The sequence below is a fragment of the Condylura cristata genome, unplaced genomic scaffold, assembly GCF_000260355.1.
Source record: "Condylura cristata isolate star-nosed mole 26May11 unplaced genomic scaffold, ConCri1.0 scaffold00015, whole genome shotgun sequence".
NCBI lineage: Eukaryota > Metazoa > Chordata > Mammalia > Eulipotyphla > Talpidae > Condylura > Condylura cristata.
The window spans coordinates 8,367,057-8,384,119 of NW_004567116.1; the positions used below are offsets into that span (position 1 = coordinate 8,367,057).

The window sequence follows — 17,063 nt, forward strand, 5'->3', positions numbered from 1 at the left end:
GGGACCGACTCCCGCCCCGCGCCCCCGACCACCCCGCTCTGCGCGTGGACGGGGAGAGCAGCCGCCGAACCGAGGGGTGTCTAGCGCGCGGCGCCGCTCGCCCTGCAGTTTCCCAGGCTGCGGGAGGTGGGGGTTGGCCGTGGAGAGCCTCCCCGTCTCCCGGGGCCCCTTCTGGGCCCCAGTCCTGCCAGCTCCCGTCTACCCTTCGACCCCAGAAAGGGCCTCGCTCCCGGGAGACTTTTCGCCCACTGGCAGAGCCGTGGCTCCTGGGGCCGCCGGCCGGGCCACCATCTGGAGTCCACGGCGAGGCTGGGTGTGCCCCTCCTTCAGCGGCGACCCGTTGGCCGCACCCCCGCCGAAACCCCAGTTTAACAAGTTTGGCTTAGAAGTCTCAGAGGCGCCGTGGCTCGGCCTGGGCCGGCCAGCCCGCGTCTGCCCTAACAAGAGGGGCCCGGTGGAGGGGCGCGGTCCGAGAGGGTTGAGGCAGAAACGGGCAGCCCCAGGGCTCCGAGGAGCTCGGGGTCTGGAGTGCGTCATCGGGGGAGCAGGCACCGCAGCCGGCAGGTCGGGTTTCCAAAAGTGCCCCTTTGTTATGCCCCTCCCTGGCCCTGCCTCCTCCTCTTTCCCCACGCCACCCCTCCCCCAGCCTCGGGGCGCTCGCTCAGACTGCTGGGTCCAGCCACTCGGGCCCAGGTTTCCGCTCTGGGCCAGTCGAAGCCCCTCCTGTGCCTTCCAGCCCTAGCACTGAGGGCCGCGGGAGTGGCTGCTGGGAGATGAGGCCCTGGGGAGCAGCCTGTGACTCAGGACCCAGGATGGGCAGGGCAGGATCACCATGCTTTCTCCCTGGGCATACCCCAGCCTCTGGGAAGGGTGGGAGCAGGTTTGGGGGTGGGTGTACCTACCTATCAGCCTCAGGTGGGTTCTTCCCTGAACCCCAGGCCTCTCTCCCAAGGCTTAGGCAGCTCTGACCAGACCCTCCTGAGCCCCAGATTTCTCTAGGCCCCATAGACGCTGCTCCCTGGTCTGGGAAATGTTCATTGTCTGCTTTCTGAGCTCTAGCCTGTGACAACTCCTTCTGGGGAAGACACTGGATCTCAGCTGAGGTCAGCAGGCACCTGGTGCTGACCCTCCTCCCAAGCCACCCCCACCCCCCAGGTCAAGTTGGGGTTGTGGGGCCTGGCTGTGCCTGGGGCTGGGGCTGTTTGCTCTGGGAGGCCGAGGGAGCAGTGCCAGCCCTGCACACACAGCTTGCACTGTTCCTGGGGCCGGAGACAGGGACTGGGTGGGAGCTCTCTGGGGAGCTGGGAGCACGGAGGCCGGGGCAGGCAGGGGCCCAGGCCCTGTTGTCTGCCTGGGACAGCTCTGGAGGCCCTATGATTTACAGCTGCAGCCTTTTTTCTTTCCATCCGAGTTGGCAAGTCCTTCTGAGCAAATGGGACAGATTCAAGAGGAAGCAAGGTGAAGAGTTGAGGGCCAGGGCGAGGCCTGCTGCCTGCTCCCCTCCTGCTCTGTCCTGGCACCACCTCTGCAAGCCTGAGCTCCCCTCCTCTCAGCAGAGGGGTGGAAGCCCACTCAGGCCAAGTGCCCTCACAGCTGCAGTAGCCTGGGCTTCCTGTGGTCAGGGGGATGTCACTTTTCATCCAACTATGAATCACTAACTCTGGTGCTCAGAGAAACACAAATTGGACCCTCAGGCAGTCTCAGTCAGTCACAACCCCATGGGGTATATCCTGACTGAGGGGTCACAGGGGCTGTGGAGGGATGGAGGGGTAACTGAAGCAGATGCCCAATTTGAATCTGAAGGATGGATAGGGGTTCATAAGTTTGGAGGGGAGTGCTGTGACAGCCTGCTTTGGGGACAGCTTCCTGGGCCTAGTGGCCCTCAGGCAGCTCAGGTGGCCCTCAGGCAGCTCAGAAAGCAGCAATTTCCTTCTAGGGGCTCCGGAGTCTGTGGGTGGGTGGGGGGAGGCACCTAGGCGGGAGGGGTGTGGCCACCGTGGCAGAGTCCTTTCCCCTCAAGTGGTGGCTCTGGGCTTGGAATCTGCCTTTCCCCTCCCCTGAGATTCCACAGAACACTCTTAGAATGGGCTGAGCACCTGTCTGACGCCCGCGGGCTATCCCAGACTTCCCTTTTTGAGGGTGGGGCTGGCCCCTGGGACCTGAGTGGATGCCCTGGGACAGGATGAATGTCTCCTTGTGAGCAGCAGGCTCCTCACACTGTGTGTTTGTTGCCTGGTCTGAGCCCAGGCAGATGCAGAGGCCCACAGGGTGGGAGTTCCATCCTAACAGGGCTCCGCCACCCTTTGGAGAGTATGGGGAAAGGCACTAACTTGTTTAAGCTTCTTGGCCAAGATAGGACTCAGGCCTCCTGGCTCGCAGTCTGCTCTTGGCAGCTCAGAGCTAGTGGGGTGTGGCTGGCACCTGTGGACTTGGCCTGGTCTGGTAAAGGGTCGCCTGTTATTCAAGGAAAGGCAGCAGGGCCTTGGCTCAGGCAGGTGTCCTCTTCTCTCGATCGGCAGGGGCGTGGGGCCCTCTGCCCACCACCCACCCCCGCCTGCCATCTAATCCCCAGCGGGATCGTGTGACCCGCCTGGCATTCTCCTGGCTGGAATTTGCTGCTCTGACAGCAGTTGCTATATCGGGGGTATTGCTGGGCACCGCCCTGCTCACCCGGGGCCCCTGCCCTAACCGCCCGCTTTGCTCTCGTTAGCCTCAAGGCAGAATCACAGTGGCAGCTTTGAGAGGTGGACACCCAGGTCCCTGAAGTGATCTCGAGGCTCCAGGTACCGGGGGTGGGTCGGGTGGGGGGAAGACCATCCTTGCCCCTATTCTGGGCCCATGCTTGCCTAAGTCCTGGCTCTGACACTTCCTGGGGTGGTGGTCATGGCGGTGGGGGCAAAGCCCAGGGATAGGAGAGGTCCTTTTCCCACTTCCCAGAGTGTGTGTCCAGCTTCCCTGCTTGCCCTTTGCCCTCCATAGCCCTAAGTCTGCCACCATTCCGTGCTGCGGGGACACCATGGCTCCAGAAGACGACGCTGGAGGGGAGGCCCTCGGGGGTAGTTTCTGGGAGGTGAGCAGCTGGACCCTAGGTTCCGGGTAGCACCCTCTCTGTGAGGGGAGGGGCCTAGCGATCAGCCCCAGCCTTCGAGGGGCCTTTTCCCTGGTGACATACCTTCCTATGCATGCTCCAGGCTGGCAACTACAGGCGGACGGTACAGCGGGTGGAGGACGGGCACCGGCTGTGCGGGGACCTGGTCAGCTGCTTCCAGGAGCGAGCCCGCATCGAGAAGGCCTATGCCCAGCAGCTGGCCGAATGGGCCCGCAAGTGGAGGGGCACCGTGGAGAAGGGTGAGCCAGCCCTCAGGCCAAGGCGGGGGCACACAGGCGGCTTCTTCTGTTCCCCTGTGGGAAGTGTGAGGCTCATAGGTCTGCCTCTGTGCGACGAGGGTGGATTCTGCTTACGAGAATCCTAAGTTGGGCCCTGTTGTCTGGGAAGTGCAGTCAAGATAGGTCTTGCTATTTCTTTCTTTTTAAAAAAGATTTATTTATTTATGCACATAAGAACTGGGGTACAGGCCAGAGGTGTGGGGGGACTTACTAGAGGCAGAGTGGGGAGCAGAACAGGCAGACGGATAGAAATACACTGCTGAGGGGAGCAGCGGGCAGCCAGGAGGTCTGCGGCGCCATGTGGGTCAGCCCCCTGGAGGGGGATCAAACTCCCAGTGCCGAGTGCGAGTGCCGCAGTGGCTGCAGATAGCTTCATAGTGCTGTTTTAACCCCTTGCACCACCAGGGAGGGCCCCAGTCCCGATATTTCTAACGCTGCTGTCATAGAGACAGTCCTCTCCTCCCTATTTTCAAGAGCAAAAGCTGGGAGTTCAGAGGCTAAGTGACTTGCCAGGAATCACACAGCTAAGAAGAGCATAAGCTGGAGCCCAGGCCTTCTGGGTTCAGGGCCTTTTCATGCTCATAGGCTGCTTTCCTTGAGGATGGACAGTAGTTCTTCCCTCTGAGGTAGTGGAGCCATCAGGATTTACGTAACAGATTTGGGTTTGAACTTTAGCTCCACTGGTAGATGTAATGCTTTGGGCAATTCTTTACTTCTCTGAGCCTCTGTTTTTTCACCTGTGAGGTGTTGACTTGACTCTGTTTGCACGTGGTGGGTGAGGCAAGGTGCAGATTAGCTATTCCACAAGCAGTGGCTGGTCACTGGTGTTCATTTCTGCGCCCTCCCTCAGTGCGGGCCGCCCACAGCCCACCCAGTGAGAGGAGGCAGGCTCTCTTCCAGTGGTGTCCCAGGTCTGGCTCAGGCCCACCTCTCCCCGCAGGCCCTCAGTATGGCACACTGGAGAAGGCCTGGCACGCCTTCTTCACCGCAGCGGAGCGGCTGAGCGCGCTGCACCTGGAGGTGCGGGAGAAGCTGCAGGGGCAGGACAGTGAGCGGGTGCGTGCCTGGCAGAGGGGTGCCTTCCACCGGCCAGTGCTCGGCGGCTTCCGCGAGAGCCGGGCGGCGGAGGATGGCTTCCGCAAGGCCCAGAAGCCCTGGCTCAAGAGGCTGAAGGAGGTGAGCCAGGGAGGGACAGGCCACAGAGGCAGGCCACTCCCTGGGTCCCCCCGGGGCCTGGCGCGGGGCAGGGCATGGCATGCAGGGGTTAGAGCTGTCTCCGGCTGTGCCAGGTTGAGGCTTCCAAGAAGAGCTACCACGCAGCCCGGAAGGAGGAGAAGACGGCACAGACCCGGGAGAGCCACGCCAAGGCCGACAGCGCCGTGTCCCAGGAGCAGGTGCGCAAGCTGCAGGAGCGCGTGGACCGCTGCACCAAGGAGGCTGAGAAGGTACCAGTGCAGGGCCCCATGGCCAGGGCGGGCCTTCCCGAATGCCTCTGCAGCCCCCATCACACCCTTCCCACCTGAAGCCTCACCTGCCACCCTCCCCAGATTGTCACTCAAGGGAGGAGTCTGAGGAAAGGACATATTTTTCCCAGGGAAAGAAAGGGGATGGCTTCCGGCACTGGGATAATTTCTGCTGTGAGACCTTCCCAGCTCCTTTCCTTTCACGCCTGGGACCAGTTCTCAGTTGCCTGCTTAGTCTGAGCACCTTTTCCTCCACTCTCCCCTGAGTTGCTGCTCAGGTCCCACCTCCTCCTGAAGCCTTCTGACTTCTCATTTTCCACCAGACTCTTCTAGCTGCGGAATCTTCCTTGAAGGCTGTTAGGGCCCTTGAAGGCAGGACCCAGGTCTTGGGGCAGCCTTCCCTGGTGTCAAACTGCCAGTGGCAGGTGTTCAGTAAATAATAGTAGAGTCTTGGGCTTCCCTGGTGGCGCAAGAGGTTAAAGCACAGCATGATGTATCTACTGGCAGCCCCTGCAGCACGAGTTCGATTCCCAGCCAGACCCACATGGCACGGCAGACCACTCCTGTCACCTGCTGCTCCCCTCAGCGTGTACTTCACTGATCTGCCTGTTCTGCTCCCCACTATGTCTCTGGTGAATCCTCTCACTCCCACAACTCTGGCCTGTACCTCAGTTCTTGCATGATTAAATAAACAAGTCTTTAACAAAAATGTAATAGCAGAGTCCTGAGTGGTCGCACCTCTCCCACCCAGGTGAAAGTCCAGTATGAGCAGACGCTGGCGGAGCTGCATCGCTACACCCCGCGCTACATGGAGGACATGGAACAGGCTTTTGAGAGCTGCCAGGCTGCTGAGCGCCAGCGGCTTCTCTTCTTCAAGGACATGCTGCTCACCTTACACCAGCACCTTGACCTTTCCAGCAGTGAGAGGTACGGCCTGTGGAGCTCTGGGATACTGGCGGGTTTCCTCCGTCTTCCTAGGAGTCTGGCTTGGCTGAATGAGTTGGGAGGTCCACGCCAGGGTGGCCCAGTGTCAGGGTTGTGCCTTGGGCCACAGGTTCCTTGAACTCCACCGTGACCTGCATCAAGGCATTGAAGCAGTGAGCGACGAGGAGGATCTGCGCTGGTGGCGCAGCACCCACGGGCCGGGCATGGCCATGAACTGGCCACAGTTTGAGGTGTGTGTTTTAGACTGGCTTGAGCTAGGAGGTGGGACCAAGTTGGGAGGGAGGCAAGGCTTGGCGGGTGCAGGTGAAGCTGCATCGCCCTGACTGCCATCACAGCCTGCAGCCCAGCGTGACTTGAAGCACTGTCCCCACAGGAGTGGTCCTTGGACACACAGAGGGCAATCAGCCGGAAGGAGAAGGGTGGCCGGAGTCCTGATGAGGTTACTCTGACCAGTATTGTGCCCACAAGAGATGGCACTGCGCCCCTACCCCAGTCCCCGGGATCCCCAAGGTGAGGACCAGGAACCTGGCTGTGGGAAGCTCTGCCCTATAGCCTGTCCACTTTCCTCTGTCTCCTTTGCTTCATTTTTTTGCACTTAAAGTAGCTTGAAACTGGTGCCAGGGACCTTTGGGCCTACTTAAGTCATTGCATTGACTCCAGTTTTCATGGTGGTTTAGATTCACCAGGCATTTCCCAAGTTCTGTCTCTCCTGTTGCTCATGTCAGCTCTGTGTGTGGCAGAAACTGTACTGAGCTCACCAGCATGTGTGGCAGGTGTCCACTAGAATCTTCTTCCATTCTTCCCCATCTGTCTCTCCCTGGGTTGCTACAGGGGGTGAACCCTTGCCCTAGGTCTTGGACTCTTGACTCAGGGTCCTCCCTCTGCCTTATCTTTGCCTACCTGCCTCTCTGCAGCAGTGGGCGGGATGAGGACTGGTCAGATGAGGAGAGTCCCCGGAAGGCTGCCACTGGGGTGCGGGTACGGGCCCTCTATGACTACGCTGGCCAGGAAGCTGATGAGCTGAGCTTCAGAGCAGGTACTCCTGGGACCCCTTTCCTATTCTTTCCAGGCTTCATCCCCTTCCCCACACCACTATAATGGTCCCTGCAGGGGTGTGAAAAGGGGAAACTAGACACCCAGTTCTGAGAGCTGGCTGGGTTGGCTGGTTCTCTAAGGCAGTGGTGGGTCCTGACCCCAGAAGGCAGTGCCTACTCTGAATCCTCCCTGCCTTAGAGCCCGTCACCCGCTGGGGCCTGATTGTTGCGTTCAGGGTCTGAGGTGGAGAGATTTGCTGACTTTGACCTCCCTGTGCTCTGGCCTAGTCTCTTCTCCTAGCTGTACTTTCCCTTCCCCCTCAATCCTTGGCCCAAATGCAGGAACAGGGGCTGGGCCAGGGCAATTGGCAATGACCAGTCCCACTTCCCCCAGGGGAGGAGCTGCTGAAGATGAGCGAGGAAGATGAGCAAGGCTGGTGTCAGGGCCAGCTGCAGAGTGGCCGCATAGGTCTGTACCCCGCCAATTACGTGGAGTGTGTGGGGGCCTGACCTGCCTTGACAGCCCTTCTGCGACATTTCTCCAACCCGAGTCAGAGGCCAGCTTCTTCTGCACAGCTGGACATGAGGCCCTGAAACATGGAGCCCAACCCCCCTCCATCCCTGAGGAGGGAGGTGGTCCTGGGACCCAGGGAGGGGAGGGGCCTGCCTCTAGGAAGGGACTGGTAGGGAAGGGTCAACGGAGGCTGAGGGGACTGTGGGGAGGTCAGAAAAGTGACAGAAGGGTTCGGGGGTGTCCGGGTCTCCTTCAGGAGCCATGGACCCAATTCCTGGTCTGTTTTGGGGGGCTCTTGGGTTGGGTTTGGGGTGCGTGTAGTTCTGGGCTAGTGGCACCCTTTTTTGTGGCTTGTTCTAGTGTGTATTAAACTTGGAGGGTAAAAAGAAAAGCCTTGAGGCTCGTGTGTATTTCGTTCTATCGTCCACGCTTACCAGGCCGCCATTGGGTATCTGGAGAGCGGCGCCGTGGGGAGAATGCTCACCTACAGCAAGTCACGGGCGCGGGGGCTGAGCAGGGGTTCATCATTTTGATCCTTGCTCTGGAACTTGGGGACCCTAAACTGGGATGGAAGGGTCTGGAGAGCAGACTTGGTTAGAGCCGGTTAGGGCCGGAGCTGAAGGCTCGCCAGTGTGTCTTCCTGTTCAGGCTGGCGGGACCATGAGTCCTCGACAGAATCGCTGCTGATCCGTACAGAACCGGCCCGCGCTCAGGCCCGCTGGCCGCAGCCGGCACCTTCTGGGCTGGGACTCCACTTTCGGGGAGGCGGGGCGGGCAGCGGGCGTCCGCGGGGCGGAGAGGTTTGAGCCAGCCCGAGAGCTGTCGCTCCGCCCTGACCACGGATTGGCCCCGGCGCGGGGCGGCGTGGACTCCGGCAACCATTGTGGAGGCGGGGGCGGATGACGTCACCGCCCGTGTGGCGCCGGCCCCGCATTGGTCCAGAACCGGCCGGATTGCCCCACCCCTCGGCGGCAAGGGCACCGCCGAGGCCGACTCGGCTGCCCCGCCCCCCCGGCCCAGGATTGGCCTGCGACGGGACCCGTCGGTCGCGGTGGCGTCTGGGAAGGAGAGAAAATGGCGACAGAGCCGAGCAAGACCGAGATCCAGACCCTCTTTAAGAGGCTTCGCGCGATTCCAACCAACAAAGTGCGTGAGCAGAAGGCGCGCGGGGTCAGGCGCTGGCCGCGAGGGACCCCCCCCGGATTCTCGGGGCCTGAGGAAGGGGAGAGGGTCGGACGTGGGCTGTTTCGCTGGGGTGTCAGCGTCCAGCCTCGGCTCGAGGCCCCTGACCATTTGCTTATCGCCTCTTCCACCCAGGCCTGCTTTGACTGCGGCGCCAAGAATCCGAGCTGGGCCAGCATCACATACGGTGTTTTCTTGTGTATTGACTGCTCGGGTGTGCACCGCTCCCTGGGCGTCCATCTCAGCTTCATCAGGTGTGGTCTCCTTGCGTCTGCGGCGCTTCTTGGCGGACCGCGCTGTGGGCCCAGCAGGGGAGAGTGGCTGCCTCCACCCGGATCGGATTCTTAGAATCCGGTGCCCCGAAACTAATGGGCCGCGGTTCTGGGAGCCTTTGGTGGGTGGGCTCTTGCCACATGGGTGGTTTATCTCAGCGTCTGGGTTGGCTCCCTGAGCTTTAGTTTGGGGGAAAGTTAGCTGCGTTGACCTTGTTGTTGGTACACTCTCTCGTAGATCTGAAGTGATACCTTGGCTAGCTTTAAGGGAAAGCCAAAACCAACGTTGAGCGCCTGAGCATTCTATCTCCTTTCTTAAGTGGAAAAAGAGTTTAGAGTAGATGAGCAGAGAGACAAACTTTCATGGGCCGGCTAGAGGAGGAAATAGGTGGTGACTGATTAATGATTCCTGTGTGCCTACTGCAGGCTAGATGACAGGTGTGGGTCTGCTGGGGAAGCGTCTGTCTGCTGGTGGATGACACGCAGCTCTTGCACACAGGTCCACAGAGTTGGATTCCAACTGGAACTGGTTCCAGCTGAGGTGTATGCAGGTCGGCGGGAATGCCAATGCGGTAAAGCTTCTTCCTACCCGTTCCTGTCCCTGTTTTTCTGTCTGGGTACTCTGAGTTGACTTCCTTGGAGCCCCCACCACCCCCCTTTTCTCTATTCAGAATGTTCTCTGGTCTATAACAATACTACATTATTTGCTAAAACTTAGAAACTAGTCACTTCTTCTCAAAGGGGCTTCATATTCAAACTAACCTGGACAGGCCAAGGGAATTAGGGCCTCCAGAATCATCCAGGTCTTCTCCCAAGACCTGCATGAAGGATGGGCAGAGTGGGTATCTCATGCGGTCCTCAGAAGGCTGGATTCTGTCAGTCCCTGCAGTGGTGGGAGGCTGTGGTTCCTGTGGGAATTCCTGAGGCAGTTAAGGGCTGTGAAACACTGCTGGTGTCAGTAGAGCGACCATCCTGGTTAATAAGCAGGCTGTTTTTAACGGGTGTGCCTCTTTCGCTCTGGGGAGAATCACCTGCAACAGATTCTCTGCTCTCCAGACGGCTTTCTTTCGCCAACACGGATGCACAACCAATGATGCCAACACCAAATATAACAGCCGGGCTGCCCAGATGTACAGGGAAAAGATCCGGCAGCAGGGGAGTGCCGCCTTGGCTAGGCATGGCACCGATGTAAGTGCCTCTTCCTGGAGCTGGGGGGTAGGGGTGGGGTGTGGGAATATTCAGAGGCCTGGGCTTCAAGGTTGTCCTCTCTCCCGCGTAGCTTTGGATAGACAGTATGAATAGTGGCCCTGGTCATTCCCCGGAGAAGAAGGACTCTGACTTCTTCATGGAACACACTCAAGTGAGTGCCCAGGGAGTGGATTCTGAGGTTGGTTTACTTACCTAGGCCTGGCTCTTCTGCAGTCACAGCATGGATCCCATTCACCTCGGTGTGATACTTCAGGCAAGGAATGTCTGGGTCACACTGCTGGGTTGACCTTCAGGTGTTCTTCTGGTGAATTGGGGGTACACTGGTGGCGCTCTTTAGGAATGGACCCCTATAATCTGAGGTGGCAGGGAGGAGAAGCTTCTTGAGGAGCTGTCAGAGCCCCAGACAACTTTCCTCTGAAGTCTTTCCCTGTAAGGAAGATACTGTGGCTGGGGACAATGCAAGAATGCCCTTGCCCCTCAACCACCATGGGGGAGCTGCTTCTCTACCGGTCTTGAAGTCACACTCAGGTTGAATTCTTCCTCCTCTACTCAGCACTTCTAGGACAGTGGTTAATTTCACATAACCTGTCAAACCCCAGTTTCCAAAATGGCGATATACTTTGTAGGGTTTGTTGTGACCATTAGACACTTACTATACATGACTTTCCTTTGGGTTTTTGCCTGGCATGTGGTAAGTGCCCAGTAGTTAAACTGGGGGTGTGCTCTGACTGTAGTAGTGGAGAGTGGGGGCAGCTCTATTTCCTGCTTCTTACTTCCACAGTAAGTAGTAACCATATTTTTACTCACCAACCTCTAGTTTCATTTCTTACGGGCAGGGAGTAGGTCCTTGTGCTTACAAAGTGCTTGCTCCTCCTCGCCAGCAGGAGTGACTCATCGAGGCTCTGTGACCTGCTTCCTTTTCAGCCCCCTGCCTGGAGTGCACCAGCCACTGACCCAGCAGAGAACCAGCAGCCTGGCCCGTGTGCGGAGAGCAGTAGCTTTGCACGTGAGTTCAGCCAGATTCCATCCAGGTGCCTGTGCCTAGTAAAGGACTTAGGACACTCCCTCTTGGACACATGCCAAGGGGAGAGAAGTAGGGGTCTAGATCTCCGGGTGGGCTGGGGTTTATTTCCCCCCGTGGAGGAAGTGATGGGTGTTCCTTCGATCTTGGTGGCCACAGCAAGCTACAGAAAGCCAGTGCTTCCTACGCTTGCCCCATCACCTGCCCTAGGGAGGTGTATAGGAAACTTCCAGAAACGTTCACGCTCTATACCTAACGCCCACCATTGCATCCACAGAGCCGGAGCACGGCCCCAACACGGACCTGCTTGGCACCTCACCTCAAGCTTCTCTGGGTCAGTATGTCAGCTGGGGTGTGGAGTGCCTGGGAGAGGGTGGGCCTCAGGGCTCTTTTCAGATCTGCTGTCTGGTCACGTGAACTGACCAGGAGACTGAGGCTCTGACCTCCTGAGACTGAGCTTGAAGTCAGGCTGCAGTGTGGACTGCAGGGACTTCAGCGCCAGACCCTTGGACTCCACAAGCCTGGGCGTGGGGGCTGTGCAAAGACTGGGGTCTACTTCGGGATGGGTCTGGGGCTGGTCACAGTGCGGAGAGGCCAGCATGACACTGGACACCTCATGCTTGGGTCTGAGACACAATGGGCCTGTCTGGTTTACTTCCTGGGATGAGGAACAGCTTTGAGCTGCTGCTGCTGGCTGGAGGGGACGTTCTTCTTTTTGAGCCAGTCCCTGTTCTTTAGCTCCTTTCTACTCTCCCTTAGTGTCCTTCAGACTTGGTTCAGGGTAATAGTCCATTGCTGACTTAGTGTGTTCTGTTGGCCTTTGGTGGTTTGGGCAGAACCAGCAGAGTGACTGTCAAACCCATTCTGTCGGAGGGCTGGTCTGCCGGGTCTGGAGTGGCCTCTGGGAACAACTCTGGACTTGGGAGCGATGGGGAAGCTCTGTGGTGGGCCCTCTGTTAGCCGCGAGTCTCTCTCTCTCCAGAGTCCATGTATCTGTCAGCTAAAGGGGCCCTTCCTGTCAGAGGTAATCAAGAGCTGCCTGGGAGCCTGGCCCTTTGCACGCCGGCTCCCTGCTATAGGCGCTGGGGCTGGTGCTTGGCATCTGCACTCTTGGTGTTGTTTTAGGGCCGTTGATGCTGGTGCCTCAGGCCTCGGTTCTCATTTCAGTCTGCTGGGAGGCAGCATCCACCCAGCCTAGTCTGTCCTTGGCTTGGACTGGCCTGGACGCCATTGGTTGGACTGATGGTGGCAGCTTTGCCTCCCCCTGCCTGAAGCTGTTCTTACAAGCTCTCACCAGAAAGCTGCATGGTGTGGCCTGAGCTGCTGCCTCAGATCCCCTTTCGTGACCATTCTCTTTCTTACACAGAACTGAAAACCTCCCTCATCGGCAAGAAGAAGCCAGGAGCAGCTAAGAAAGGGGTAGGTGGGAAGAGGCAGCGTGTAGTGATTGGGAGCTACCTGGCCACGTGGCCTTGGCGAGGGTGTTGGCTTTTCTGAACCATCCCTGTGGAAGGGCTGCTCGGTGCCCACTTCGGGCTTCTGGTAGAGCTGGGGAGAGGGCACATGCCTAGTGCTTGCCTTGTCAACGGGCCTGCCAGCATAGGGACTGACGTCAGGCTTTGGGGCCGCCACGGGGTTGCCCGGCTCCAGCAAGACCTCTGGTCTCCCTTTCCACCTTGTTGGCTGGCTCAGGGGTTTTACCTGAAGCTAAGAGGTGTGGTTAGAGTGCCCAAGCCTAGGAGGGGTCCGAGGGTTTGGGTTGTCAGTCTCTAGCACAGGATTCTTTTCCCAGTTGGGTGCCAAGAAAGGCCTAGGGGCCCAGAAGGTGAGCAGCCAGAGTTTCAGCGAGATTGAGCGGCAGGCCCAGGTAGCAGAGAAGCTCCGTGAGCAGCAGGCAGCTGATGCCAAGAAGCAGGCAGAAGAGTCCATGTGAGTGTTTGTCCGGTTCCGGGTCCCGTGGGCTGAGTGGGAGGTGAGACGGGCAGGGAGGGGTGCAGGCCTCTGAAGCCTTGTTCTCTCCCAGGGTTGCCTCCATGCGCCTGGCCTACCAGGAGCTCCAGATCGACCGGAAGAAGGAGGAGAAGAAGCTACAGAACCTAGAGGGGAAAAAGCGAGAGCAGGCAGAGAGGCTGGGCATGGGCTTGGTGTCCCGAAGGTGAGGCTCGGCTCTGCACTTGTGGCGGGGAACCCTGGTGGGCTCACCTCAGCAGTCTGGGGTTCTAGACTTAGGCTTCCTCTGAGGCTTTGCTTATGCCTTAACCTGATACAGTGCTTGGCACACAGCCTTGTTCACTAAGTATTTGGGAATGAATACCGCGTAGGATCAGCTATTCTTCCCACATATCCGGGACACTAGATGGTATTTTTTCAGGGGAGAAGGCCCCTGGGTGGTGCCCAGCTTCATGCCAGGGCTCTTCTCACTCGGTGACGCTACTGCTCACCCAACTCTGAGGCCCCAGCTCCGCTTCTTTCCACAGCTCTGTCTCCCACTCTGTGCTGGCCGAGATGCAAGTGATCGAGCAGGAAACACCAGCGAGTGCGAAATCCTCCCGCTCACAGCTCGACTTGTTTGACGATGTTGGTACTTTCGCCTCTGGGCCCCCAAAGTAAGGCTGCTGTTGGACCTCCGACTTGGCCACCGTATCCTCAGCAGACCCTCAGCCTCTCTCCTGTCCCCCCAGGTACAAGGACAACCCCTTCTCCCTGGGGGACAGCTTTGGTTCCCACTGGGATACCGATGCCACCTGGGGCATGGACAGGATGGAGGATAAGGAGCCCGAAGTGACCATCTCCAGCATCCGGCCCATCTCTGAGAGGTGCGGGGCCTGGGCGGCCCGGGGCACGTGCTGAGCCCTCCACATGTGGCTGGTGGGACTTAGAAAGGGCACGGTGTCTTCAACTGGGTTTTACTGCACTTAAATTGCCGCGTGTGGCTAGTGGCTTCAGGCTAGATCGCGGGAGACTCTGGCTTTGGTCTGAGCTGCGCTTCATCGCCAGAGCAGGTGTCGCGGGCTCTTGCTTGCGGTTGGTTCCTGGCATGAGGGCTGAGGCTTTGTTTCCTTCCTCCCCGAGGTTACAGGTCTCTGGCCTTCACCTCATTTATGTTTTTAAAAGCTTACTCCGTCTCAGTCTGGGCAGTGTTGAATTGATGTTATTTCAGAATCACCCTTTTCATAAAACGGAGACATGAGTATTGACTTCACAGGTTGCCAGGAGGATAGAAGGATTAAGTGCGCTGAAACTTAGAAAACCAGCCCAGCGTAGGTATCAGTGTGGTTTAGGAGTAGCCGAGTACTTCTTCGTTACACTGGGATGCTTCTGAGAGTCAAAGGGGCGGCTATGAATAATTACGCCAGGAGAGGAGACCCAGGCCGCCGTGGCACAGGGTGGCCCTAGTGTCAGTGCCGGTGGTGACTTAAGAGTAGAAAAGCAGCGGTGATGTCACGGCGTCCCGGGCCTTGAAGCGCTGTGGTTTGGGGCGGACGGCCAGCCCTCTCCAAACTGGAGGGGACGGGGGCGCGCTCTGCCTGGGTTGCGGTGTGGAGAAGGGAGTGGAAGCAGTCAGAGAGCCTGCCGCCAGCCCCCCACAGCTGATTGATAATGCTTTCGTCAGCCTCTGATAGAGACGAGAAGGGTCAGAGATGTTGTCCCACTTCCCCCTCAGAGTCACACACCGGAGAGAGGTGGAGAGCCGGAGCCCAGCTCTCGAGTCCAGTGAGGCACGCCAGAAATTTGCAGGCGCCAAAGCCATCTCATCTGACATGTTCTTTGGGAGGGACGCAGATACGGAGGTAAGTAGAGCTGTCCTTGCTGAGGCCGAAGGTGGCAGGTAGAAGCCGGAGCTTCCGCCCCACCACAGATAAGGGCCCTAGCGTCAGCATGGCTTGGCCTAAGGTCTGGGCCCTTGGTCAAAAGATGCCCAGGCCTGACTTTGTTCACAGTATGAAGCCAGATCTCGGCTACAGCAGCTCTCCGGCAGCAGTGCCATCAGCTCCTCAGACCTCTTTGGGGACATGGATGGAGCTCACGGAACAGGTGGGGTCCCAGTGGTGTGGCGGACGCCACAGGAGGCCTGTGAGCAGAGTTGAAGGCCCCTGTGCACTGGGAGAAGGGAGGCTTCCTGCTGGACTCTGGGCCATCCCTTCCCTTGCTTTTACAGGAAGCGTATCTCTGGGGAATGTGCTCCCCACGGCTGACATTGCCCAGTTCAAGCAGGGAGTCAAGTCCGTGGCTGGGAAGATGGCTGTGTTGGCCAACGGGGTGATGAATTCTTTGCAGGTGAGGCTGTGGCTCTTGGCCTGTGACGGGAGGGGCCCAAGCACAATCACGGTGTTTGACCATCACCACGTGCAGCTGCTACTCCTGCTGGCTCTCAGCTGCCAGAGCACTCTTCTAGAGGGGAAGGCTCTGTCCTGACCGGCAGCCCCTGCCTTGGAGCGGAGCTGGGTTGGCCTTGCTCTCTGGTGCTGCTTGTCTGCACCAAATCCCCGGTTCTGTTCTCTCCCTCCGATTTCTGTGAGGCCAGGCAGGGTTTCTTCTAGGGTCACCGTGAGCAGAGCATATACTCTGCGGGCCCCCCAGCCCTGCGCGTGTTGGGGGAGGGCGTGCGCTAGGAAGCACTGCTCTGAAGACTTTTTCTTTCCCCATCCCCAGGATCGCTATGGTTCCTACTGATGAAGCTCCGAGGCTCAGGCACGTGGCGGGGAAGGCAGAAAGAACCCCATGAGCCGTGGCCAGGGACCTTGCCTTGTGGAAGCTGGGAGGAACTGTTACTGTGTGTGGTGGGCGAGGGGGGTGTCCTGTGAGGATCTGGAGTGGGGATGGGCGGGACCAGCACTTTCCTCTGCCTATAGATGGAGCCCTTGATTCTCCTCCCTGCACCCCGCTCCACCTCCACTCCCTGCATTCTGGATTATTGTCCTCCGGTCCTGCCCCCAGAGCTGCTGCTCACTTGTCCTGCCACTGGGGTGTGATGGGCATTCCTTCACCACAGCTGATTCGGGGTCCGGCCCTTCCTTAAGCAGGGAATGTAAAACGTGTAAGGCTCTGGGATCCTTCCAGGGGGGCCGGGGGCTTGGCCCCATCCTCTGGAGCCAGTGGGGAGGTCTAGAAAGAGTTGCGCTGGGGTCCAGCCCCCGAGTCGGGGAGGGCTCTGCTGCTGCTGCTGCTGCTGCTGCTGCTGCTCCCGCTCCTGTGGCCTGTCGTGGCTCCAGAGGAGGGCAGGGGAGGGGACGGACCTTCATCTGGGTCTTCCTAAGGGCTAGAAACTTCACCTGGTACCTAAAGTTGTTTCATTTGTGATCAGACCGGAGGCCCGAGTGATCTTCCCCTGCCTCAGCGCCCCTGTTTGCAGTGAACACTTGGAGGAGAACATCTCCTCCGGGGCGTCTCAGGCCTTCCATGCCATCCACTGTGGCCCCAGCGCCTGCTGTCCCTTCTCCCCTGCTGGCCGCCATGGCGGGTCTCTGGCCTGTGCCCTGCTCTGGGCGCTGTGTCATGCTGGCCAAGGACAGGACAGGATAGGAGGGACAGAAGCAGGCTCCGGAGGCAACTTTCATCATCTTGGGTGTAGGGGGCCAGGACGGTGCCCCGCTCGTGAGAGCGAGGGCCACGCACTGTGCCATCTTGCCCTGCCCAGCTGGCAGTCTGGCCCACCTATGGCTGTGGGTGGGCTCCCAAGCAACACAAACCACTCTCCCCACACTCCCCTTCCCCAAAGGGACATGACTTTCTTTCCGGACTGTTTGTATTGAAACAAAGTGGTATCAAATAAAGCCCCGCCAGGGCGTGGGGCCCTGCTGGTCTGAATGACGTAGCGTCCTCTCAGGTCCTGCCTCCCTGTCAGTGCAGGCCCCTTGCCTCACTCTCTGGGCTCCCACCGATACTGGTAGGGCTTCAGTGCTGACGTGGAGGGGACTCTCTCCAAGGCCTCCAGCTTGTCTCTTCTCTGAAAACCAAAGGCCCCTGGCTCCTCGGCCCTGTGCTGCCGCGGGGTCCGATGCAGCCTCGACCTCACCACCCTGTTGCACGCGGAGG

At 59.0% G+C, this 17,063-nt stretch overlaps 3 protein-coding genes across 5 annotated transcripts in view; 2 read left to right on the forward strand and 1 right to left on the reverse strand.

Moving 5' to 3' along the window:
- The window catches only part of PACSIN3 (protein kinase C and casein kinase substrate in neurons 3), an 8,910-nt gene extending 1,180 nt beyond the window's left edge, over positions 1–7,730 (forward strand). Inside the window, exons 1-11 of one of the 3 annotated variants that reach the window (XM_012725597.1) lie at positions 840–1,103; positions 2,711–2,783; positions 2,980–3,070; positions 3,192–3,348; positions 4,328–4,563; positions 4,677–4,832; positions 5,602–5,777; positions 5,905–6,025; positions 6,169–6,305; positions 6,710–6,831; positions 7,224–7,718. In XM_012725597.1, the coding sequence (XP_012581051.1) occupies positions 3,017–3,070; positions 3,192–3,348; positions 4,328–4,563; positions 4,677–4,832; positions 5,602–5,777; positions 5,905–6,025; positions 6,169–6,305; positions 6,710–6,831; positions 7,224–7,339 (1,275 nt within the window). In that variant the 5' untranslated portion in view covers positions 840–1,103; positions 2,711–2,783; positions 2,980–3,016 and the 3' untranslated portion in view covers positions 7,340–7,718. Of the gene's footprint in view, positions 1–839; positions 1,104–2,710; positions 2,784–2,979; positions 3,071–3,191; positions 3,349–4,327; positions 4,564–4,676; positions 4,833–5,601; positions 5,778–5,904; positions 6,026–6,168; positions 6,306–6,709; positions 6,832–7,223 lie in introns of those variants that run through there. The other 2 variants (XM_012725598.1, XM_004682848.2) reach the window with 2 other exon arrangements.
- A 411-nt stretch (positions 7,731–8,141) lies between these two features.
- ARFGAP2 (ADP-ribosylation factor GTPase activating protein 2) lies at positions 8,142–16,838 on the forward strand. Its single transcript, XM_004682849.2, has 16 exons — positions 8,142–8,489; positions 8,661–8,779; positions 9,297–9,369; positions 9,854–9,985; positions 10,077–10,157; positions 10,931–11,012; positions 11,305–11,361; positions 12,394–12,446; positions 12,820–12,956; positions 13,051–13,182; positions 13,505–13,633; positions 13,709–13,843; positions 14,692–14,818; positions 14,969–15,062; positions 15,187–15,305; positions 15,681–16,838. Exons 1-16 carry the CDS (start codon positions 8,418–8,420, stop codon positions 15,699–15,701), a joined length of 1,563 nt encoding a protein of 520 aa, XP_004682906.1. The 5' UTR covers positions 8,142–8,417; the 3' UTR covers positions 15,702–16,838.
- The window catches only part of LOC101629986 (chromosome unknown open reading frame, human C11orf49), a 136,808-nt gene continuing 136,509 nt past the window's right edge, over positions 16,765–17,063 (reverse strand). Inside the window, exon 9 of the mRNA XM_004682852.2 lies at positions 16,765–17,047. Within this exon, the coding sequence (XP_004682909.1) occupies positions 16,888–17,047 (160 nt within the window). The 3' untranslated portion in view covers positions 16,765–16,887. The remainder of the gene's footprint in view (positions 17,048–17,063) is intronic.